This window comes from Panthera tigris, chromosome D4, assembly GCF_018350195.1.
Source record: "Panthera tigris isolate Pti1 chromosome D4, P.tigris_Pti1_mat1.1, whole genome shotgun sequence".
Classification (NCBI taxonomy): Eukaryota; Metazoa; Chordata; class Mammalia; order Carnivora; family Felidae; genus Panthera; species Panthera tigris.
The window spans coordinates 58,052,956-58,076,730 of NC_056672.1; the positions used below are offsets into that span (position 1 = coordinate 58,052,956).

The window sequence follows — 23,775 nt, forward strand, 5'->3', positions numbered from 1 at the left end:
AGGCTTCTACAGGAGAAGGACATGATAGGGACACGCCTCCCCGACTATATCACTATAAAGCTGTAGTAATTAAGACAGGGTAGGATTGGCACAGGGACAGATAAATAGATCAATGAAACAGAAGCGAGTCCAGAAACTGATCTGTGCATAGATGGAACCTTGATATATGAGAGAGGTGATGTACAAATCAGCAGGGAAGGATGGACTCTAATAAACAGTGCGGGGGTAACTGGTTATCCATTCAGAAACAAGGGGGAAAAAAGAAATTGGATCTTTACTTTATACCAGACACAAAAATCAATTCCAGGTGGATTGGAGACCTAAGTGGGAAAGGCAAAGGCATCTAACGTGGTCGGCTCTAGGTCCAGTCAAAAATCCTTGGGAACAAACCTGCCCTTCAAGAGGAAACAAGTGGTTCTGGGATGCTCACCACAGGGTGGATCCTAGTCATCCTGCCACCCTGATCCAATGCCTCCTCCTCCAGGAAGCCCTTCCTAACTACCATTTCTTAGGAGGCAGGAGCCCTGCCTTTGCCCCACTGGCCTCACCATGAGGTGTCAGGGCAGTAAGAACCATAATCTTCACAATCACGTCAAAAGCTCACATTTATTGATCAATTGCTCTGTGTCAGGAGGTTTACCTGAATCTTCCATTTAATCCTCACAGTAACTCCACGAAATAGGTTCTATGTTATCCCCATTTTACAGATGACGAACTGAGACTTGTTATAGAAAGGAAGTAGCTTGCCTAAAGTCACACGGCTTCTAGGTGCCAGAGCCAGGATTCCAAACTGGATCAATCTGACTCCAAAGTCTTGACAGTTACTCTAATGATTTCCATACCGTAAATCCTGTCCTATAAACAGATGTGAAATCAATTTGCTAGTGCCAATGTTTTAAAAAAAAAAACGAAATTAGAATGGACTAGAACAGAAAAATACCCAAGGTTCCCACACACAGAAAGAAGAAGCCCTGTTTTATAAATCTTTGTTTCACATAGAAGTGGAGATGAAAAGATCTTTCTTGCTTTAGGTCAGGACCAGCAAAGTCTTCATTCTATGCAGCAAGGAGCTGTTGGGAAAAGGTCACTGTCTAGACTTCATTCCCTGTAGAAGGAGACTTGGTCATGACATCAGCCATTAGGCATTTGCTGAAAAAGGACCTTGGAAGTAAAGCTCACTGGAACAGCTCCTTCAGCGTATCGCCACGAGCAAAGACAGGAGGTCAAAACACTTCTGTAAGGGTCTCTTCTGAGATGGTGTCTTCTAGGGTTCCCGGGACCCTGGGGTAGGGGACAGGGCCCCTTCCTGTCTGTGTTACCAAGGGCGCTGGTGGAGGCCTGAGCATAATGAATGTTCAGTATTTATTGAGCCTTTCTTGGGCACAAGATGCATGTGAAGCCCAGACATGCTCTTTGACTTTCATCCACAAACCCCAAGGGAAAAGATATGTGGCCCCAGAAGCTTTATCGAAGGGGAGCAGGAACACAGAGACATTAATTGACCACGGAGCAGGAAGCGGCCAGGAAAGGGTTCTTGCGTGGGCTTTATTCAGCCCGGGTCTGAGCTATCCCAAACCCTCAAGGCTGATAAGAGCTGAAGAAAGGTTCAGAGAGAAGAGGACAGGAGTGGTCTGAAACAGGGCACATGACAATGGTTGAAGGAAGTGAAACTGTAAGTGGCAAAGACGGAAAGGTAGTCCGGCTGGGATCCGCCTGCGAAGGGTTTGCACAGTGAACACATGGGTGAACAAATGAATGAGTGACCTTCAGGCAGTCCAGGCAGCAATCTCAATGAAGAGTCAGCATCCCTGCGCCCCTCCCCACCCCACTGCCAGACCTACCCTTCCTAGATGCCAGGCTGGGCAGCTGGGTCTGCAAGGGAGAGCCTTTATTTCCCCCAAGAAAGCAGAGCCCAACCTGAGTTTCAGAAAATTGCAAGAGGGTGGCCAATAGGGATATTTCTTCATTTCTTTGATGTCCCATTGGAAGGGTCTTTTTGCTATTTGATTTTGTTTTAGTCCATAAATTCATCGTCAGAGTTTGCCCGGTCACTGGGTGCCAGGGTGGCTCAGTCGGTTGAGCGTCTGACCCTTGGTTTTGGCTCAGGTCATGATCTCACAGTTCATGAGCTCGAGCCCCACGTCGGGCTCTGCTCTGACATCACAGAGCCTGCTTGGGATTCTCTCTCTCCCTCTCTTTCTGCCCACCCCACCCCCCGGCTTGTTCTCTCTCTCAAAAATAAATAAACTAAAAAGCATTTTACAAAAAGATAGCCCAGTCACTTTGACAGTTGAGTTTGGATCAACTTTCCAAGACACCAAATCTTTAACTTGTGTTACACATGTGCTAGGAGGTCTCAAAATCCAGTCTCCCAACCACCACTGGCTGCCAGAAGGTAAAGTGAATGTCCCTAAAGAGTGGGGACTCTGGGGACAGGGGACTTAGAAACCGGCCCTCAGCAGCCCTTTGCCAACTGTCCCTCCTACCACCACCACCTTGCAGGTCTTGCCCCCTGCCTAGTCTCTCCTCTTTGGTGGGACTCACAGTGCTCACCCTGCTCCTGTACGAGCCAGGGGATGCTGCCATTTAGGTTGGTGTGTACTTTTTCCCTAAGTCCTCATCACTGCCTGTCCCTTTGAGCTGCTATGATTTTGAAAGGAAGCTGCACTCTCTCCAGTCTCCTGCTTCTTTGTTACAGTGGCTGCTCTACAGCCTGCCTCTGCCCAGAAGACTTGTCTCACTCAGTCACTTACAGAACTCCTACACTGTCCACAAGACCCAGCTCAAATGTCACCTCCTCAGTGAGGCCATTCCTGGGCCCCACATGCTACAATGAAATCATGACTCCCTTGTCTATGCTTCCACACTTGATGGCATTTTCCACAAACCTCCATGATCACTTTTCACCATGTTTAATGGTTGTTTGTCTATCTCTTTCTAGGTTGCCTTGAGAGCATGGAACATCCCTAGAGCCCCTGAAGTGCTTTTTGAATGAATGAATGAATATATGATCCAGTAGCATGACATCAACCACAATACTCCAAAATTAACTGAGAAGTGTTTCAACAAGAACTCCAAGTGATATGTCAACCTTCCCCTGCCCCCCTCCCACCTCTCCCCTCATCAAGTCAGGTGACCAGAAAACAATGTGCTTGTCCACCCTTAAACGCTCTGGGGAAGTGTTTTCACTCATCTGTGATAACATATCAGGCATTCAACATTTGTTAGAAGAAATAGAAGCACCATACAAAAAAAAAATTGTTAACCTCCGAAGACACTGCCACTGAATATTCAAAGTCCTTGCCAATCCCTCCTGCAATTCAGTACCCCAGAAGCCAGTTTTTTCTCCTGATAAATGGTTAACCTGCCTGTGGCTGAACAACAGGAACACTGGAAACCACTATATATCCCTTTTTGCATTGGCTGCCAGGAAGCTCAGTCTATTTCAGTGTTAAACCACCACAACCACATCATTGCTTGCACCTGGTGTTATGATCTTCCCTTTTTCACTACATAATTTCTGAACTTTCTTTTCAGCCTTAACTTACTAATTTAGATACATGTAATTGTTTATTTTTCAGGACACCTCAAGTCCTTTGTGAAAATGGAGGCTGGGAGAGGTAGAAAGAATGACAGAAAAAGAAAAAAAAGGAAGATCAGGAGAGAAAAAGAAAAGAGAGAAGGCATTGTTGGTGCCTCTGGGAACAGTGACAATTTACTTCTGTTTCTCATAGTTATTTGGGAAGCCAAGGGTTGAAGATGACTGAACAAGGGCAGTCACATGCGCGGAAGTGTGCTGGTGCGCCTACATTGGCAACATAGCTCTGCTCTCCTCCCCACCACTGACAGTCACAAGGCAACAGCTGCGTCCCACATTTCCAACTTCTCTGAGCTCTTAGGGTTCTTTCTTAGAGTATTATTTTGGGCTTCTGCTCCCTTCCCACCAGGGCCCCCTGGTGCCATCCTTGACTGTGACCCAGAAAGATAAATGAACCGAAGTCGGCAATTCACAGACTGTCCACTCCAAGGCAACCAACTGGGATAAAACTCTCTGCCTGCTGCCACAGATTCTTGGGAGGGCTCAAGGTCAAGCCCGCCAGGGATGCACACCCTCCTCACAGCGGACGCCGTGCTCCAGATGATGGAAAGTCTTACACTCTCCCGTGTCTGAGCCAGACGGATACTCGGGGTCATCTTCCCCAACCTGGAAAAACTGAGGTTCGGGGAGGGGAGCGGACTTCCTCAGCTCATGTTTATCTGTATCACTCATAGCCTTTGACCCTGTGGTAGAAAGAACAATGAACTAGGAGCAATAACACAGGGCTCTCCCCCCAGTGCTGCCTCTTTCTCACCTGTGTGACCTGAGGCAGGCCAGGCCAGCTCTCGGAGCCTCCTTGTCCTCATTAATAAAAGGAGATTTCAGTCGAACCCCTTGCTGCCTGCCTGCCAGGGCGAGCACGAGGATCTGAAGGATAAGGACAGGGACGGCACTTTGGAAACTAAGCACCACAAGGGATAAGGAATCCTAAAGGGGACTCCAGGAGGCACGTGCTCCCGGAACGTGGGTGCTGGGCGTCATTCGGGTCCCTAGGAAATTACCTGGAAAAGGACTGCCTGGGGCTGCACCAAGTATTGTCTCATCAGCACGGGGCACCACTGCCATAGCATGGAGGAGAGAAGAAACACAGACACGTGAGAAGGAGGGCAGCACGAAGAAGGGCAGGGCATGGGGACAAGGCTGCAGGGCTGGCTACCTCTGGTGGCTACCTCGGCCAGAGAGGCTTCCCCGTCACCTGCTGAGCTCCTCCAGGCTCGCTGCCGAGCTTCAGATGGCCTCGGCAGCTGGGCCAGTGCCAGGCCAACTGCTCCCAGCCTGTGGGACCAGACACCTGCCCATCTAACACCTTCCCAGAGGAGGGCACAAGCTGGAGTGGGGGAGGTGTGTCCTCGGGGCCTGGCCCGATGACCTGAGATTGAGGAGGCAGAGGGGTCTGGATGCCTAAGGCAGCTGGGGTGGAGCCCGGCCCTGGGGGCAGGTGTCTCCCTTCCCGGGCCTCTGCCTCCCCAGCTGCCTGAGGACGTGCACTTGATCTCCACTCCCCCTGCCACCGCCGATGCTCTTTGCCTCTATAACTGGCCACATGACAAGGTGTGGGTGCCCTGTTCAACAGATGAATTCCAAGGCAAGAAAAGAGAGATGGAGGGAATCTTATAGGTTAGAGAAGACTTGACACGTATCAGTGGGTCGCAGTGTGGACCCTGATTCCAACAAATAAACTGTAAAAAATACAGCTGTGAAAGAATTATTATGACATATTATGAAACTATTGTAAATGCAAACACAAACTGTGTATTTGAAATATTTGAGGACATTACAGATTTGCTAACTTTTTAGATGTGATCATGGAGTCATGGTTATTATGCTTGTTAAGGCCTCATCTTTTATTATTTATTTTCATTTATTTATTTTTTTTGATGTTTATTTTTGAGAGAGAGAGAAAGAGACAGAGCATGAGCAGGGGAGGGGCAGAGAGAGAGGGAGACACAGAATCTGAAGCAGGCTCCAGGCTCGGAGCTGTCAGCACAGAGCCAAACACAGGGCTCGTACTCACGAGCCATGAGATCATGACCTGAGCCAAAGTCGGACGCTTCACCGACTGAGCCACCCAGGCGCCCCAGGCCTCATCTTTTAAAGTCATTCTAAAACATTTGCAGATAAAGTGAAACGATGTCTGGAGTTTGCTTCAAAATAAAACTAAGAGAGTTCACTGCAGTTACCCTGTAGTCTATGTACGCAATGGATAAATGTGGTCTCTCTATGCAGCGGAGTACTGTTCAGCAGTAAAAAGGAACGAGGCTCTGAGGCATGTGATACAGGTGAGCCTCAGAAGCATGCTACGTGAAAGACGCCAGATGCTAAGTGGGACGTCCAGAACTGACAGAGCTACAGCCACAGAAAGCAGAGCAGGGGTCAGCTAGAGCTGGCGGGAGAACAGGGGTTGATTATGAATGCACACAAGGGATCTCCTTGGAGTGACAGGGTTGTTCTAAAACCGGGCTGTTGGTGTTGGTGACACAGCTCCATAAATTACTAAAAATCGCTGACTTGTATACTTCAACTGAGTGAATCTTATGATATAAAAATTCAAATTCAATAAAGCTGTTACAAAATAAAGCAGAGTGTGGGGAGAAGTGGGGGTACCTATGGAACAGGTCTAGCCATGAGTCGAGAATCGTTGAATCCAGGGGCAGGATGCTTATAGGTTAATTAGACTATTTTGTCTACTTTTGAAATTCTCCATAATTAAAGTCAAAAACCCGAAATAGCACGTATTTGAGTCATGACCCCACTTGCCAGCACCCATCAGCTGTCCAACAAACACCTGCAGAATAATGAGAGCACCCCAGAGGATGAGGAAACGGCCAGGAATTTGCTCTCTTGAAGTCTGTTCCTTCTCCATCTTCAGGGAGTCCAAGGTTCCAAACACAGGAAGCATAAGGCTTCCGGTGTGCCTGGCCCTTTCCAGCCTGCAAAGTCCCTGCAGGCCCATTACGTCCTTGGGAATCCTGGGGTGCAGGCAGACACAGGGACGGGGCTCAGAGAGGGGAGCCCAGGTGTGCCAGCTCCAAGCTCAGTGCTGGCCTGTTACCCCAGAAGCGGAGTTGGGATTAGAGAAGACTTTACTACCTAAGCCCTGAGGAGAAAGCTCACACACTTGCAGGGGGACGTCCTCCTCTCTGCAGTGCCCCACCTACAGGCTGAACTCCACTCTTCCAGCTAGGGAGAGAGCTCTGAGTCTGCAAGCAAGGAGGAGGAAGGTTCCACACTTTTAAACCTGGGCACACAAAAACTGCACCTGCACAACATATGTTAAGGAATAGTTCTGTCTTGATTATAGTGGATCAGACCAATTGGCAGGGAGCCTGGAGACCGGACACTGCCTTGGACTCCCGTTCGACCTGAGGCAGACCCCGCCCTACTCTAGGTCTCAGTGACTCCAGCTGTCAAATGAGGGAGATGGACCAGAACTGTCAGGGCCGCTCTGCCTTTGAGGCCTCACCCAGGGTCTGTGCTCCACGCAGGTGTGGTCCTCGACGTGCGCATTGGGTTTCACCTTGACGTGGCTGAGGTCAGGCTTAGCCCACATTCTATGGGTCAGTGAAGGCGTCGCCCATTCTACCCAGGTCCCTGAATCCAGACGCCTGGCAGTCATCAGGGGCAGAATATGGCCTAGGAAGCCCACCAGCCCTGGATCCAGGAAGATGGGCCAAGTTCGTGCTATGTGGAACTAGGCCAGGCACGTTCTCGGTCCCTTTTCTCATGTGTTACATGAGGATATATGACCTTCCTCACAAGGTTGTGAGAAGGCACAAGGTAGGTGATAAGAGTGTCAAGGCCTTGAGGGCAGTCCTTTTTATTCTCATTTTTTGATTCCTCGGGGCCAGACGTGTAAACAAACACTTGAAAAATGCTGAAGAGGGCAATAGGAGGGATCCCGTGTTGGGGGTACTGTTCTGTATCTTAAGTCTCTCAACACCACTATCCCGATGTGATATTGTACTATAGCTTTCCAAGATGTTACCACGGGGAGAGACTGGAAAAGGGTATACAGAATCCTTCTGTGTTATTTCTTATAAGTGCACGTGGACCTACAATAATCTCAAAATCAAAGTTTAATTTAAAAAAGGGTAAAAAATAAAAAACAAGGTTTTAGCATTCCATCCCCACTAAACCTAATAAAAGATGAATTCAACTTCTGGGGCACCTGGGTGGTTCAGTAGGTTAAGCATCCGACTCTCGATTTCGGCTCAGGTCATGATCTCATGGTTCGTGGGTTTGAGCCCTGTGTCCGGCTCTGGGCTGACAGCACAGAGTTTGCTTGGGATTCTCCCTCCTGGTCTCTCTGCCCCTCCCCGACTCTCACGTGCACTCTCTCTCAAAATAAATAAGTTAAAAAAAAGAAAGATGAATTAAACTTTTAAAAAATGTTTGCTACAAGCAAACATAAATGATGCTTTCAAGAGTACTCCATAACCTACACTGGTACTGTTAGTATTGACTAGGGAACGAACTGCCAAGGATTCTGAATGACCTGCCCCTTCCAGGAAGCTTTCCCCGATTTCCCCTCTTGTGTGTTCCTAGAACACCAAAGTGGTTATACCTCTGTCACGACCCTTATCACTTTGCATCATACACCTAATTGTTTAGGGCCCTCATGCCCCAACTAGAGTGTGAACTTCATGAGGATAGAACTATGTCTCCCTCATCTTAGTGACAACAGCTCCTGGCCCAGTGCCCAGCTCTGAACAGATGTGACATAAATGCCCGTGGAACCAAATGAACTGGGACAGGTACCCTGGCCCGGCTCTGCCGACAGTACCAGAGGTGCTTCCCAGGGTCACTGAGAGGATAAGTGATCTCAGGGTGCTTTTATTTATCAGAAAGTACTAGGGCATGGGTGAGACATGCCCTCTATTCATTTGGCTCTCCAGCTCTGTGCCCGTGCTTGCGCCACAATGGATTGCAGTGAAACCAAGGGGCTTCCAAGAAGAGACCTGCGAAATGTAACTGACTCATCTCTCCTTATTCTGTTTGCAGCCTGCCGGCACACCCCCCACGACGCACTCCCAGGTGACGTGGAGTAGCAGGGAAAGCCCCAGGGAGGGGGTTGAAATGAGATACTGTAGTTTCTGTCCAAGAGAAACTTTCCCAGCAATGACTAACCGGGAGGTCCCCTATTTCCTCCCTGACCACTTAGAGAATTTTATGGGCCCCAAATCTCAGGGCCCAAAGGAGCTCGGGAATTACGACAAAGGCTGATCTTTTATCTGATGCTTGAAACCCACTAGTGATGGAGAACTCACTGCTTCCTGAGGCAACCACTCCAAGGCCGCCCAGCTCAGCCTTGAGGAAGTGCTTAAACTGTCCCTTTAGGCCATCGTACACTGGTCTTGGGGCTCCAGTCCCAACAAATGTCCTCTCGGGCCACGGGTGGCAGCGTCCCTCCCTCCTGGGTCCGATGCAGGGCTCACAGTCGTCCACTCCTCCTTCTGGACGTGTTCTCTCTGACTGGGGCATAAGAAGCTTCCTTCTGCTCTTCTGGTGACCTCATCACCTGGCTGACTCACGCTGTTCTCAATCAACTCAGGGCTCACTACAAGTTCATTAGAAATGGAAAGCGATTGTGTATATGATTTTTTTTAAGTGTTCCTTTTCTCCCGCCTCTAACCACTGTGCTATTTGCAACCAGAATGCTCTATGCTTATAAACTCTCTCTGGCTTCACGCTGCCTCCAGCTAATATTGAGCCGAACCATACCAGCCCCAATCCAAATTCCAACGGACCTTTCCAGCTTCAACTCCAATCCACCCGACTTCCAAAACAGCGTCCGCTACTCCAACCACACTGCACACACTAATCCCTCACAGTCCAGGTCACTACACCCAATACCTTTGCTCACAGGGTCTTCCTATCCCCACCCCAGTCTAAATCCTTGTCCTCCAAGGTCAAGATCAAATGGCATCTGCTTCTGATGCTTTCCTTAGATTTTTGGTTGAAATAGATCATTTCCTTCTCTGAATTCCCAAGGCATTTTCCCTGCACTTCCTTTAGGACATTCATTCCATGCTACTTTATCCTAGTAATTTGGGACCCTGTCTGCTTCCCCACTGAGATGCCTATAGGCAGCATTCTGGCCTGGTTTGAAGCTGGATCCCACCAGTAGGCAGAGGGAGTGCCCTCTCTGTCACTCAGATAGGACCTATCCTGAGTGAAACTGAGCAAGAGAGGGCAAGAAGGGGCAAACGAATCTATGGCTCACCCTGAACCTTAAGAGTTCTGCCAGAAGAGGGGGAAGAGAAGGCCCTGGGCTCAGAGCATTCCAGCTCTTGCCTTCCCAAATGCAAGAAAAGAAATGACAAGGTTTGGAGCACTAAGCTCCACTTCTGGAATATGAGAGCCAGGATCCAGGGGTCAAGGCCTCCTAAGTGATAAGAAGATGTAGTGTAGGGGGAAGGAAGGAAGGAAGGAAGGAAGGAAGGAAGGAAGGAAGGGAAGGAGGGAGGGAGGAAGGGAGGAAGGAAGGAAGGAAGGAAGGAAGGAAGGAAGGAAGGAAGGGAAGGAGGGAGGGAGGAAGGGAGGAAGGAAGGAAGGGAAGGAGGGAGGGAGGGAGGAAGGAAGGAAGGAAGGAAGGAAGGAAGGAAGGGAAGGAGGGAGGAAGGGAGGAAGGGAGGAAGGAAGGAAGGAAGGAAGGAAGGAAGGAAGGAAGGAAGAGAAGGAGGGAGGGACGGGAATCATTCAGGGGAGGAAGGAAGAGGACACCCTGACCTGGGAGCCCCAGGTCCTGCTCAGGCTCTGCCTGTCTGTGTGATGAGCAGCTCCAGATCCTGACATGAAGAAGAAGAGAGACAGTTCCCAAATCAGAGTTCCATCTTTAGGCAGCCAAATCTCATGGACTTCTCCCAGGTGGTCCATGGCATGGGGGGGGCGGGGGGGGGGCAGGGGGCGGGGCTCAATGTCCCACTCTGCTACAGGGCTAGGAAGGGAGCAGGGCAGAGAGACTCATTACCCCCCAAAGGAATGCAGGTCTATTGGCTAGCGAGGGCCCTGAACGGGGGCATGCAAAGGGAGCCCTCTCCCCATCCTAAAGTACCTGGTATGAGAGTGGAGGGGGCACCTCGAGATGCTCATAGTGCACTTTCTTTCGGACTGACTTCCCAGCTGCAGGAGGAGAGAGGTTATCTTGGGGCCATAAAGAAAGGAGATTTCCCTCTGGACTGCAAGATCAATAGGGTGGGGGCAGGGAGGTAGGCCTGGATGCCCCTGCCCAACACCACCACCTCTGTCCTGCTGCTGCTGAGTGGTGACACACGTGCATGCACACACACACACACACACACACACGCACACACACACTCCCCAGGCCAGAGGCCACCTCTCCACCCCATCTGCTCCCTATCAGACAGAACTTTCTAAAGGGTGATATTCTGCAAAGGCAAACACGGGCAGTCTTGGGAGGGAGTGCCCTCTCTGTCACCAAGGATTGCAAGGGCCAAACAGAAACCATGCAAGAGAAGCACCAGGAAAAAAAAGAAAAAAAGGCTGAGAAGACCAAGACCCCTTGGTTTGCAAGTCTAAAGCCTATACCGGCTCTCACCTAGACCCTTACATGCTTTTCATAACAGTCAGAATAACAGGACTTCCCCGGATGCTTGCTACACATCAGGTGTGATTCCAGGTGTTAAGACACATTCATTTATTTCATCCTTACAACAACCCTGTGGATATTATTATCCCCCCTTCCGCAGATGATGAAAGTGAGGCACACCCAATCACCCCCTAGCAGTGAGACCCCAAGTCCAAGATCTTAAAGTGCTATGTACCACCTCTCTGCCAACTGTCATCAACCCCATCCTGGGACAGATGAGAGAACACAGGGCAGGGGAGTCGAGTGAACTGGGGGGGGGAGGGGGAATGTCAGACTAGGTTCTGTCCATGACTCCGAGTGCCTCATGAGGAGGTGCTTGGGCCCAGGGAGTGAGATGCCAGCTCTTAGACCAGGGATGGTTTCACACGCTCCAGTCCTTTCAGACACCTACTTGGTCTTGACATTCCCCCTCCCTGAGTACCCTTTCCCTTCCTCTCTGCCGATCCTTGTCTATCCACCCCTTGAAACCCTGGCTCAAGAACGATCTCCCGCAGGAAACGTTTCCAGATGGGTTCAGCCACAGACGCCATTAACTTTATTCTTTCTTTTCCCCACTTAGACTCGGAGGACAGCCTACACGATAAACTCAGAGGACAGCCATGCTCAGATTTATATGTCAGAATTAGCAATTAATCTTAACATCAGTGGGAAACAATAGAGAAACAAACAGAAACGTGACATTGCCAATACTGTTAAGGAAAAATCAAGCATCTGACTGCTTGGCCCAGGCACTGTGTTCTTTACGGAAGGTAATCTGGCTTTTAGAGAGATCAGAAACTGAAGGCAGGAGACACTAGGCTTAGGTTTTAGCTATTATGTCCGAGGCCAAATGTTAGCTCATGTAGATGATAGAAAAAAAACTAGCACAGTGACAACAGTGATTCTATTTATTTGCCTTTTTATCAAGGTTAACTTAGAGCTTCGCTTTTAATTATTGAAAATAGGTTCGCATTTTGCAGTTGTGTGTTAATTTCACAAATCTTGCATTTTGTACCTGGAAACAAAGCATAATAATCATTCTTCTGCGTTAATACCTATAACTTACTTAAATAAGCAAGCCCTTGGCCTTGAGACTGGACGTGTAAACAAACACACTTCTGAGAGCTTGGTTGGAGTTTGATTTTTAACAATTCCTTTTTCTCTCTGTTACACAGATATACATTAAATTTAGCCTCCTCGTCTTATTTCCTTCGCCTCTCTCCCACAAATCAAACCTCAAATAATATAAAACTGCTGGCCAGGAACAGGCTTCACACAAACAAAAGCTTTCAAGGCACCTCTCCCTGTCCAACCATCTCTGCCTCTTCTGCCTGCTCCAACAAAACAGCCTCTCTCTGCCCAACTGCCCTGGAAAACCCTGAAATACCTCATTTTCATTTCTGGGAGAGGAAGAGGCTTGATCCCCAAATAAAAGAAAACTTCAGCAATAATAGTAAGCTGGGAAAACCCGGGCAGACTTCTCCTCGCAATCCGTGTCAAGCTCACAAAGAGAAAAAATCGTACCATCCGACATGGTTGGGAGAGTTTAATCCAAAGCAGTGCTAATTAATATCCCCGGCTTTCCAGAAGCCAGTGCCACATACAGCTGCGAGGGCAACAAGGCTGTTCTCCCTTCAATTTTATGGGAAGAACATTTTCATTACAAAGCCTCCTCCCAGACCCTCCTCCCTCAGCCAGATTAGCCTCGAGAAGGGAGCGGATGATCCATATATCAGAACTCTTTCTCTCCCCATTAATTTTATTATTTATATCCCATTTTAGAAGTTTATTGGTGCAAATCCTGGTGCACCTGGCCAGAGCCCTTCTGACAGACAGTGGTACCTTCACACGTCTCCTACTCAGGAGCAGTTGATGCACTGGTCACCAGGATGCGCCAACTTTTTGAAATCTGCCCAGGAGAGAGAGCGGACTCCAGTGGCATTTCCTGCCTCCCCGTTGCAATATACACGCCATTTCTTAAAACGAACGTTGAAGGGTCTAAACTCACTCACTTGTGAAATATGTGTGGACTTGATGGCTTAGCATGAGCTATGGGTGATCCCCAGAGTCCCCTCAAAACCCTGAGGGATGCCCTTCATGCCCCCACCCAAATCAAGCATCCCCAGCTGACCCAGTGGAGCTCACCCATTTTTAACCCAGACTGCCAGACCATGGGCAGGCCTGACGAGGCCACGTGTCTCACCATTTTATTCTGAAACCCCACGTGTTCAGGGCTGTCTCTTTCCAGCCTCCTAAAGGGACCCCAAATCCAATCTAAATGTCTTGAATTTACCTGTTTGTCTTTTATACATATAAATAGCTGCATTTCCATTCTCTCTTTGTTTCTCATTTTCATTTGGTTCTAATATCTGCATGTAAATGTCGGAAAATAGCATCTGTAATTGGAGATTATGAAGTATGGCCAGCTCCTGACAGGCTGCTAAGGAAGATGGATTATCCTCATTTTTCTGTAAATTTTGTCAATTTTGGAATTCATAAGCTATCAACACTGATCAAAATGGGACTTCACAGCTGTGTCAAAAAAAAAAAAGAAAGAGCAAGAGCGAGAGAGAGCTCTCGAAGGCAGGCGGTTGTGCGCAGGGGCTGGGCGGCAGGCGGCCGGTGGCGTTGGCGCAGCAGATTGGATGCCCGGTGGTGTCGCCAGCCTCCACCTTTCTTCCCTGCACCCTCCCCTCCACACTGGCGGCTCCCTCAGCAGAGGGAACCCCGGCACTCGGGGGTGTGGGCCTGCCTAGTCCCCTGGCTAAATCAAATAGCTAAATCACACAACTGGAAGGCCGCAAATCCTCCAAGGCACCCACTCAAACCTGGGGCTTAATTTATTGCTGGGCGCTGCCTTTCGTATTTATCCGGAGGGGTCCGCAGGCTCCCTCTGCGTGGGCCTCGGAGATGTACTCCTTCCTGACCATCACGGCACACTTGAGGCAATTGTGTTGGTGTCTCTGTCTCAATTTTCCCATTACTGGGAGTAAGTACTGTTGGGACTCTGTAATAGCCCGACTGCAGCCCATATCAATAACAGATGAGGTTTAATCGTCCAACACAGAAATTATTTAGGCGCAGTAAGGACATTCAATGTCATTTGCATAATGGCATTTCTATCGCACGCACCTAACCCGTCTTGCATAAACAAGGCCTTGGGACCATAAATAATAATAAATCATGACGTCTGCACGCCTCTTGCGGTAATAGGAGCCACTCTTTGTGGAAATTATTTCAGCAGGAAATGGGCACTGTAATTTTAAAGACATGTGGCGCTGTGAGGCGCGGTAAATCACACGGGCACGTGATCCCCAGGAGCAGCCAGGGGACTGTACAGAGCCTGCAGCGACATCCCCGGGGCAACTGGAGGAGGAAGGCCTGTCTCGAGTGGGAAACATTTGGGGCCTCTAGAACAAACACCAGGATGTGCTGCTGTCCCAGTAAATGGCAAGAAGGCAGGGTGCTCTGAGCTGGCCCTGGTAGAATTGGCTTTGGGCCTGCAGAAGCATGTAGGCCTCAGGGCAGAAGCCGTCTTCTTCCAGGAGAATAGAAGCTCCCTGAGGGCAGCCATTCTTCATTCTTGTCCTTTCTGCTTTACCTAGACTACCACCTGGCACCCAGCAGGGTGCAAAGAGGGGCACGTGGTGGGTGGGGTTTCAGTAGGTTAAGGGTCTGACTTTGGCTCACGTCATCATCTCACGGCTCATGAGTTCAAGCCCTGCATCAGGCTCTCTGCTGTCAGCACAGAGCCTGCTTCAGATCCTCTGTCTCCCTCTCTCTCTGCCTCTCTCAAAATAAATAAATGAATAAACTTAAAAAAAAAAAAAAGAAGAAGAAGTGTAAGGAGAGGAGAAGATAGTACCTGGGCTCAGGTGGTGAGCAGACACAGAAAGCCCTGAAAACAGGGTAAGGGGAGATAGATGGAGGCACTTGCCCAGGGGAAATTAAGGCAGGAACTGCACAGAAGCACTGGTCCCACTGATCTGGTGAGTGTGACAGTGAAAATGCCCAGTAAACTCTAAGCTGTGCTATCAGGCAGCTGTGGGCTGAGGAGGGCATAGGGCCAGAGCAGCGAAGCCTACAGACTCTGGCGGGGGATGGGGGGGGGACAGACACAACTGACTTAGGACCCCAGTTCCACCACCCCAGACCATTTCCTCACCCGGAGCCCAGCTTCCTCACCTGTGGAACCAGCCCAAGAGCAGTATGTAGCTCACAGAGCTGTTCTGAGGGTTACATGTGACTGAGGTCACGTGTACACGGCTCCTAGCACCCGATCAAGCTTTGCTATCATCATTTCTGGTACCACTGCTATTTTTCGGGAAGCGACAACAGAACTAAGTTGCAGAACAACTCTGCCTCTTACTAGCTGTGCGATTTGGGGTTTGGGACAAGCTACCCCCTCCCACCCCCCACCCTGGCTCCTGGCCTCAGCTTCCTCTAGTCTGTCCAAGGAGAGCTTGATAAGATGGTCCCGCCCACCCCTTGGAGAGGCCAGAAGACTCAAATGGGTCGCACCAAGAAGCTGGCTATTAGTGTGAAGTGCTATCTGCATGGGAGGGGCGAACATTAACAAAAAAAGAAGAGGAGAGTTCCCAAGGTCTGCCCGTGGTCATCGCCAGCCACCCCCACTGGTAACAGTGGTTGCCTCCCAGGAGGGGAACTGGGGGAGGGGGGAAAAGAGTGGGGAAAGGACTTTCTTTTCACTGCTAGCACCCTGAAAAGCTCACCTTTCCGGAAAAGTTCGGACAGGATACACACCAAAGCAACCACAGCGTGGCCTCTGGGAGGGGAGAGAAGGGACTGACATGGAGTTGTTAGCTCAAGCCTTCTCTGTACTGTGTGAATTTCACTAGACAAGAAGGACTGCTTGTGTCCTGGGTTTGTTTTTTGTTTTTTTTAAATGTTTACTTATTTTTGAGAGAGAGAGACAGACAGACAGAGTGCCAGTGGGGAAGGAGCTGAGAGGGAGACACAGAATCAAAGGCAGGCTCCAGGCTCGAGCTGTCATCACAGAGCCTGACGCGGGGCTTGAACTCACAAACCGTGAGATCATGACCTGAGCTGAAGTCGGACACTTAACCGACTGAGCCACCCAAGTGCCCTGTGTCCTGGGGTCTTTAAAGCTGGTGAAGTTTCATACCGCTATGCCTTGGCACATGCTATTCCCTCTACCTGAATACCAAGAACTATGGAAATGCTGCCAAAAAGAGCCAATGCGGTGATTTAACAATAACTGCATTTCTCTCCCAGAGGAACTTAGAGAAACAGCAATCATTTCTCCACTGAGTCTGCCTTTCCAGCTCCGAGGCCTGGGCTGTGGGCTGCACTGTGCGGGGAATGATGTAAATCACAGTCACCCACAGCCTCTGGGTAGAGTAGTGGCTCTGGCATCTGCACCGCCACCTTCAGCTTACACATTTACCTTACGCTCACCAGTGTGAAAACTGCTCAAAAGCCAAATAAAGTCTGGAGTTTAGCGATTAGTAGAAACCAATGTTGGTTTCTTTGTTTTGGCAGATGAACCATGGTTATATAAAGTGTTAATGACAGGGGAAATGGGGTGAGAAGTTTATGGGAACTCTCTGTACTACCTTTACAAATTTTCTAAATTTAAAAATTATTCCAAAATAAAAGTATGTGTAAAAAAAAAAAAAAAAGGCCAGACCTTACTCATAAGAAGAGAAATTAAATTAAAGCCATAATGTCTCCTTTTTCATTTATAAGATTAGCAATAAGGGGCACCTGGGTGGCTCAGTTGGTTAAGCGTCCTGCTTTGGCTAAGGGCATGGGCTCACAGTTCATGGGTTTGAGCCCCACGTCGGGCTATGTGCTGACAGTGTGGTGCAGGCTTCAGATCCTCTATCTCCCTCTCTTTCTGCCTCGTCCATGCTCACCTGTGCTCTCTCTCTCTCAAAAATAAATAAACATTTAAAAAAACAGATTAGCAATGACTCAAGATGCTGATGCTACACTATGTAGGCAGACTGGGGAAACAGGTCTCACTTCAGGGGATGAACCTCTTTGGGGAATAGAGGCTGTATTTTTCAAAATTCACAGCACACACACACACACACACACACACACACACACACACTGATCTGGCCTTTCCACTTCTGGGAGTTTATCCTGCAGACATAGTCCCACCTGTGCAAAAATAAATGTGGAGAGGATGCTCAAGGCAGACTTTTTGGAAAATGAAAAAGATTGAAAGTGACCAACAGGTGACTTGTTATATAAATTATGATATTCCATACAGTGGAATACTATGTAGCTGTTAAAAAGAATGGAGCAGCACTCGATCGATAGGGAACAATCTCTAAGAAATAAAATCGAATTGAACGGTGCATATGGAATTCTACCATTTATGTTCAAAAGGAAGGAGTTATAGGGGCACCTGGGTGGCTCAGCCGGTTAATTGTCTGACTTCGGCTCAGGTCCTGACCTTGTGGTTCATGGGTTCCAGCCCCGCGTCAGGCTCTGTGCTGATGGCTCAGAGCCTGAAGCCTGCTTCAGATTCTGTGTCTCCCTCTCTCTCTACCCTTCCTCCTCTCACACTCTGTCTCTCTCTCTTTCTCAAGAATAAACATTAAAAAAATTTTTTTAAAGGAAGGAGTTATATATATTGTAATACACTTATTTATATACATATATCTTACCCTCATTCAAGTACTCTATGTAAATCTCTAAAGAACACAGAAGAAACTGTAACAGTGGTTGCCTCCCAGGAGGGGAGCTGGGTGGGGGGAGAAAAGAGTGGGGAGAGGACTTGCTTTTCACTGTCTATGTTTGGTATCGTCTGAAATTTTCACCATTTGCATGTACCACTTATTAAAATTTTTTGAATAGAAAACCAATGTTAGGTAAGTGGCAATGAGCACAGGCCGCCTGGACCTTAACAAGGCCATGGCTGTGCCTGTGGGTGCCTTAGGGCCTCGTCTGTCTTGAGGGGCACCCTGCACACCTCTGTGTCACCCAGCGTGTCTGGCACCAGTCTCCCTGGCATTGTGCTCAGCAGCTGGCAGCTCTATCCATGAATTCATGTGCCCACCGTGTATCTAGAATCCTGGTTCACCCTTCCGCTCAGGGAAAGGCCTGAGGCTCTCCTAAGTCAGACGCACGGCTCTAGACAGTGTCTAAGCTGGAAGGGATTTGGGGTGTCCCCGCTCACCAATTTTCAGGAAGTTGAGGCCTGATGAGAGGAAGAGCTTTGCTCGGGTAGGTGGGCCCAAAGCAGAGCGCAGGTCTCCGGAAAAGTGACGTTTGCAGTTGGGAGTGGGAAAGAGACGGGCTCCATCTCTCTGGCTCTCCATTGCTTCCCTGGCAAAATGGGAGTAGGAGCTTACGTCTGCCCTTCACATCCCAGAAGTGTTAACAGGGATCAGGTAGGGTCCCAGATATGAGAGCAATCAGAGAAATTCTGAGCAGAGAAAGCCCCACCGGGGTGCGGGGTAGGCCTTGAGGAAACTCCAGGATGGACACATTTGATACATTTACAGCTCCTATTTGTTGCACATGCTGTGCTTAGCCGCTCATGCACCTTTTATGCTGAGCTTTGATCCAACTCAATCAGGGAGGTGCTGTCATTATTATTCTTCCTTTCTGTAAATGCAGAAATTGAGGCACGGAGAGATGGAGTGAGTCTCCCATGGCCACACAATAAAATTGTAAATGAGATCACGCAGCTGCAGTCGCTGATGCTGGGGCAGAGCTTTAGGCAGAGAAGCTGCTAGCAGTAGCAAAGGCTGGCTTCTCCCCCAGAGTGCATGGGCACAGTAGCACGGGTTGCCACGAGAAGTCCCGGCCAACAGGCAAGGCCTAGTGGCTGGACAGCTACCTTCAGCACCGCGAACTCTACCCCAGGGAAGTGGGGATTCCTGCAAGTGTCCTGGCCTCTCCTGAAGGAGTGGAACACCCACTGACCTTTCTGTCCCAGCCTCCTCCTCTGCAACCAGCCCTCGGTTCCCCCCACACAGGGCCTTCCCTGTCCTTAGGCTTCCCCTCCTCCACCGCACGTGCCATCTCAGCCAAACCCATCTATTCTTCTCCATTTCAGTCCCACCATTCCCCACCTCAACTGGTTCGCACTCTTCCCCCCGCCGCCCCTGACATGAGCAGGATCGTCTTGCCTTGTGGATCTCTGGTCTGTCTGGAGGATGACTGAATATACCACCCCAGGGACACTGCCCCGAGGTAGACACAGCCTGAGGGTAAGCTCTGGTAGACAGGGGGAGTCTGAGGTCACCAGACCTTTCCCAGTGTCTGGCTGGCTCCCAGCATCCAATCCATGTCCCGTCCTCTTCTATCCCTCATTTCAAATGGTTACGCCTGGCCTCCAGAACATGAGCCCGGAGTTTTACCATGCAACATTTCTTTCAAAAATCAGAACTTCATGGTGAGATAAAGCTGATGTTCCTTGCTGACTTCAGCTCTACTGAAGACATTGCTGAGGATTTGTGGATTAGTTTGACGTTCACACACACACACACACACACACACACACACACAGAAGCCACATCTCTGCAAGCTATTTAATACCCGAAGAGAAGGCCTAAGGATCTCTGTGTGAGGATTCAGGGTAAAATAATGCTGCGAGAGAATTTTCATAATGAAATCAGAGAGGATACATGAAAGACTTTGAGAAGAGTTAAAGAGTCCCCAAACAACTGCTCCTATTAGCAACTGTTATTTTAACTTTATTCAATCACTCATTCTTTCATACCTCACCACTTTGCAGAAAAGATTTAAGGCAGCTCACAATGATGCACAAAATACAAGGAGGCGAAGAGGGCAGAAAGGGAAGCAAGAGGAGAGCACAGAATGGGACCAGTAGTAGTCAGCTGGAGCGAACAGTGAAGCATACGACATGCTTGGCCCGGGCTCTGCACCGCCCAGAGATCGTCGCTTAAACCTCACACAATCTTATAAAGCAAGAACTCACTCCTCCCATTTTGTAGTAAACAAACTAAGGCTTAGCAAGGCCAGGCAACCTGCTCAAGACCACACAGTTGGTAGGTGATGGGGTTGGGACTGAACCCAGACAGTCTGGCTCTACAGCCCACGCTCCAACCCAAGACTGAGGCTACAGGCATTTGAACTTGCGACAAGAGGGGCCACATCTGGGCCTCCTCGCTGCCATCCAACTGGAGAGAGCTGGTGTGATACTTCACAGAGTCCATGAGACACAAACTGTCCATTGCTCACAGGTTCTCTTACTGACTCTTAGACCAAGCAGGGATCTCCCTGGGCCCTCCCTAAAAACCAAGCTGAGAAATTGTGAATGCCCTCCAGACCCGGGGACAGTTGCCAGAAGTTGTTTCTTAGGATATGCCTTGTGCAGATTCAGGCATCACCCCAAAGAGTAGTGCAGTAACTCTAAGGGAACCATGCGTGTGGTTTAGTTACCCAGTTGAATGGCTTGAGCTGGGAATTATTCAAATAAATGGAAGACTCAAAGATTATACGTTCTCCAAGCAATCCTCCCTAAATATTGCTTCTCTGAGCCAAACTAATAACAACGGGAAGCACTCTGATTCCTAACAAGTGGCAGGATGGAAGTTATTCTGCCCACAGCTAAATACAGACCCAGCTGGGAGTGACACTGAACTTGCTTATGAAAACTAAAGGGCTGGGCGGGGGCCTGGGGCCAGAGCCTTGCAGAAGTGAACAGAGCAAAGATGCAGTGGCAGGGACAGGAAATCTCCTTAGAAAACTGTTTTGGATCCACTCCAACACACAGATATCTAGATGGTGGAGACCCCAGAGTTTTCCTCCAGTTAGCGCTGACACGGGTTAGGTCCCAGAAGACACTGGGGGCAGGTGTAGCCACACTTCCATCTCTGTCATTAAAAAAAAGGCAGTAAAACTGCCTTTGGACAACTAGCTATGATCAATGCTGCCTCCTGTACCTTCCAAGATGAAATCTATATCAAGATAACCAAATCAAGTAGCTGGTTAAAAGGGATTGCTATTTGTAAATCTGTTCAAACATGGGAAACAGGCTTGTATTTTAGAAGACTTGGCCCACAGCCATTCATTCTGGCAAATGGGATCAACGGATCTGATTGTTTGGGCCACTTCTTGAATGAGACAGAAGACCCTGTCTTCAAATCCCAGCATGACCACTCACTAGCTGCATGGCCCTGGGGAAGTTACTCAGCCATTTTGTTCCTCAGTTTCCTCATCTGTAAATTAAGATAATAGAACCCCCCCCCCTCCGCTTCACAGGGCTGTACAAGGGATGAAAGGAGTTAATGCATGGTTAATGAGTTAAAACCAGTGCTTAGCACAACATGAGTGCTCACTTATTATAAAGCAGTGTGGTCGTGGACTGGAGAATATCCAACTTTGAGTTGTCTACACCAACATACACATACAATACACACACCATCAAAAAAAAATTTTTTTTTGAAGAAGAGTGCACAGGAAACTGTGCTGCCCCATCACAAGGCCCACAAGGTGCCCCTGCCCACTTTCCCTGAGCTTCAGGAACCCTACGATGACCAGCAGTGTTGCTCTGAGCATTCCTGAATATGTCTATGGGAGCACAGATGGCCAGCTTGAGTTTTTAAATCAAGTAGGTGTTATGGGAATCAGTCCAAGATCTGGAGAAATACAAACAGTTAACCTCAATTTGTAGAGCTAGGAAAAGAAACTTCCCCAGAACCAGCCAGAACCTGGGTCCATATTCACCAGGTTAAAACCTCTAGAGATTAGGACCCCAAATCTGCCCTAGCATAGGATCTCATTGCCAGTTTTAGGTCCTCCCATAGACTGTCTAGTCTTAGCTAAGCTTCTCCGAGGCAATGCAGGGTTGTCATTCAAGGTTGTGTGTAAACATGTCTGAGTTATTTTGCCCCCCCAGCACAGATGTGGATTTCTGACTCTAGGGAATGGAAGAGAAAACTGGGTGCTATAGTGGTGGGTCACAGGTTCACCAGGGCCCTTTGTGGTTAAAGTCTGGTTTAGGATATTAGGATTTCACTGGTGAGCTATGAGGCATCCCCAGGAGACACTTGAGGCAACTTATTTACCAGTAGGCAGGTCCCCAACGAAATCTGAAAGCCCCATGGCCCTCTTTCTACTTCCTAGCTCCTAACCTCCCAAACCACAAAGACTAAGTGATGAGGTAAGCATGCCCAGAGTCAAAACAGGAGGGAAATGGCTATCCAAATATCTAGCCTAGACCGGATCAGAAGCCTGGAAAAAGCTTATTACCAAGAGAACCTACAGTGCTTCCCCCAAAGCACAGAGAGCAAAGGATTTCTCTACTTTTACTCCAGGTTATAATTTACCACCTGGATCTGTTCATAAGGAATTTTTTGAGGACAATCTGTACAAATGGATACACCTATTCCCGAAAGAATGTCCCAGAGGGAAGCAGTGCCCCCTTTCTAGCAGCTCCCAACGCAGCCCCCATCGCCCACCACCAGCCCTCACACTGGGGCACCCCAAAGTGAGGAGCCCTGAAGTTGCAAATAGGATACAAATCACACCGTAACCAAACCTACCACGTGTGTCTCACCAGGCAATAGTAACGTAAACATGTGAGACTTCACTGTGTATCGAGTACCATCCTCTCGGTTTCCTCATCTTTTAAAGGAGGAAAATAAACACCAGCCAGAAGAGGTTTGTTATGAAGATTAAATGAGAGAATTCAAAGTATTTAACTGACGCTTGCCTAGATATTATGTTATTATATGCTATACTATATTACATTTCATTATATCATATTGTGTGTATTCCTCTGTGTGTGTGCGTGTGTGTGCGCATGTGTGTGTGTGTGTGTTTAAACAGGCTTTCCTGGGGCGCCTGGGTGGCTCAGTCGGTTAAGCAGCCGACTTCGGCTCAGGTCACGATTTCGCGGTCTGTGAGTTCGAGCCCCGAGTCGGGCTCTGTGCTGACAGCTCAGAGCCTGGAGCCTGTTTCAGATTCTGTGTCTCCCTCTCTCTGACCCTCCCACGTTCATGCTTTGTCTCTCTCTGTCTCAAAAATAAATAAACGTTAAAAAAATAAATAAATAAATAAATAAATAAAAATAAACAGGCTTTCCGGAGTCATGACACCCACCCACTCACACTCCAGCCACCTGCAACCACTCCCCCTTCCCTAAACTCCATAAGCACAGGTCTCCGGCTTTTGGTCTTTCTCTTCTCCACCTGGCACCCTCTTACACTCCTCACCACCCATGTCCTGGGCAGGCCTCCAGACTGCTCTGTGGGGGCAGCAGCCTCGTCTGTATCATTCGGCCATTCTCTTGGGGTGTAATTAATAAAGATAAATAGCACGGGCCAAGAGCTGTCCAAGACTATGCACGAGCCTCCCATTCTGTCCTCACACCAACTCCGCAGAGGGCATGCTAGCATCTCCGTCTTCCTCTTTTGGATGGGGAAACCGAGGCTCAGCATGGTTGGGCAACTTGATCAGACCGCACAGCCAGTAGGCGCAGACAACTCCAGAACCAGGCAAACTCCAGAGACCTCAGAATGAACCACCTTACCATGCGGCCAACACAGGTGACCAGCACAGTGCCACCTGAGTTCCCAGGTAGGCTGAGCATGAAGGCGGGTGGCAAGTATCCTCAGAA

At 48.9% G+C, this 23,775-nt stretch overlaps 1 protein-coding gene across 2 annotated transcripts in view; it reads right to left on the reverse strand.

Moving 5' to 3' along the window:
* PAX5 (paired box 5) overlaps positions 1 to 23,775 on the reverse strand; it is a 187,936-nt gene that overhangs the window by 81,370 nt on the left and 82,791 nt on the right. Inside the window, exon 7 of one of the 2 annotated variants that reach the window (XM_042965180.1) lies at positions 4,600 to 4,656. The exons of the other annotated variant lie outside the window; for it this stretch is intronic. Coding sequence (XP_042821114.1) covers positions 4,600 to 4,656 — 57 coding nt within the window. The remainder of the gene's footprint in view (positions 1 to 4,599; positions 4,657 to 23,775) is intronic. 2 annotated transcript variants of the gene reach the window in all.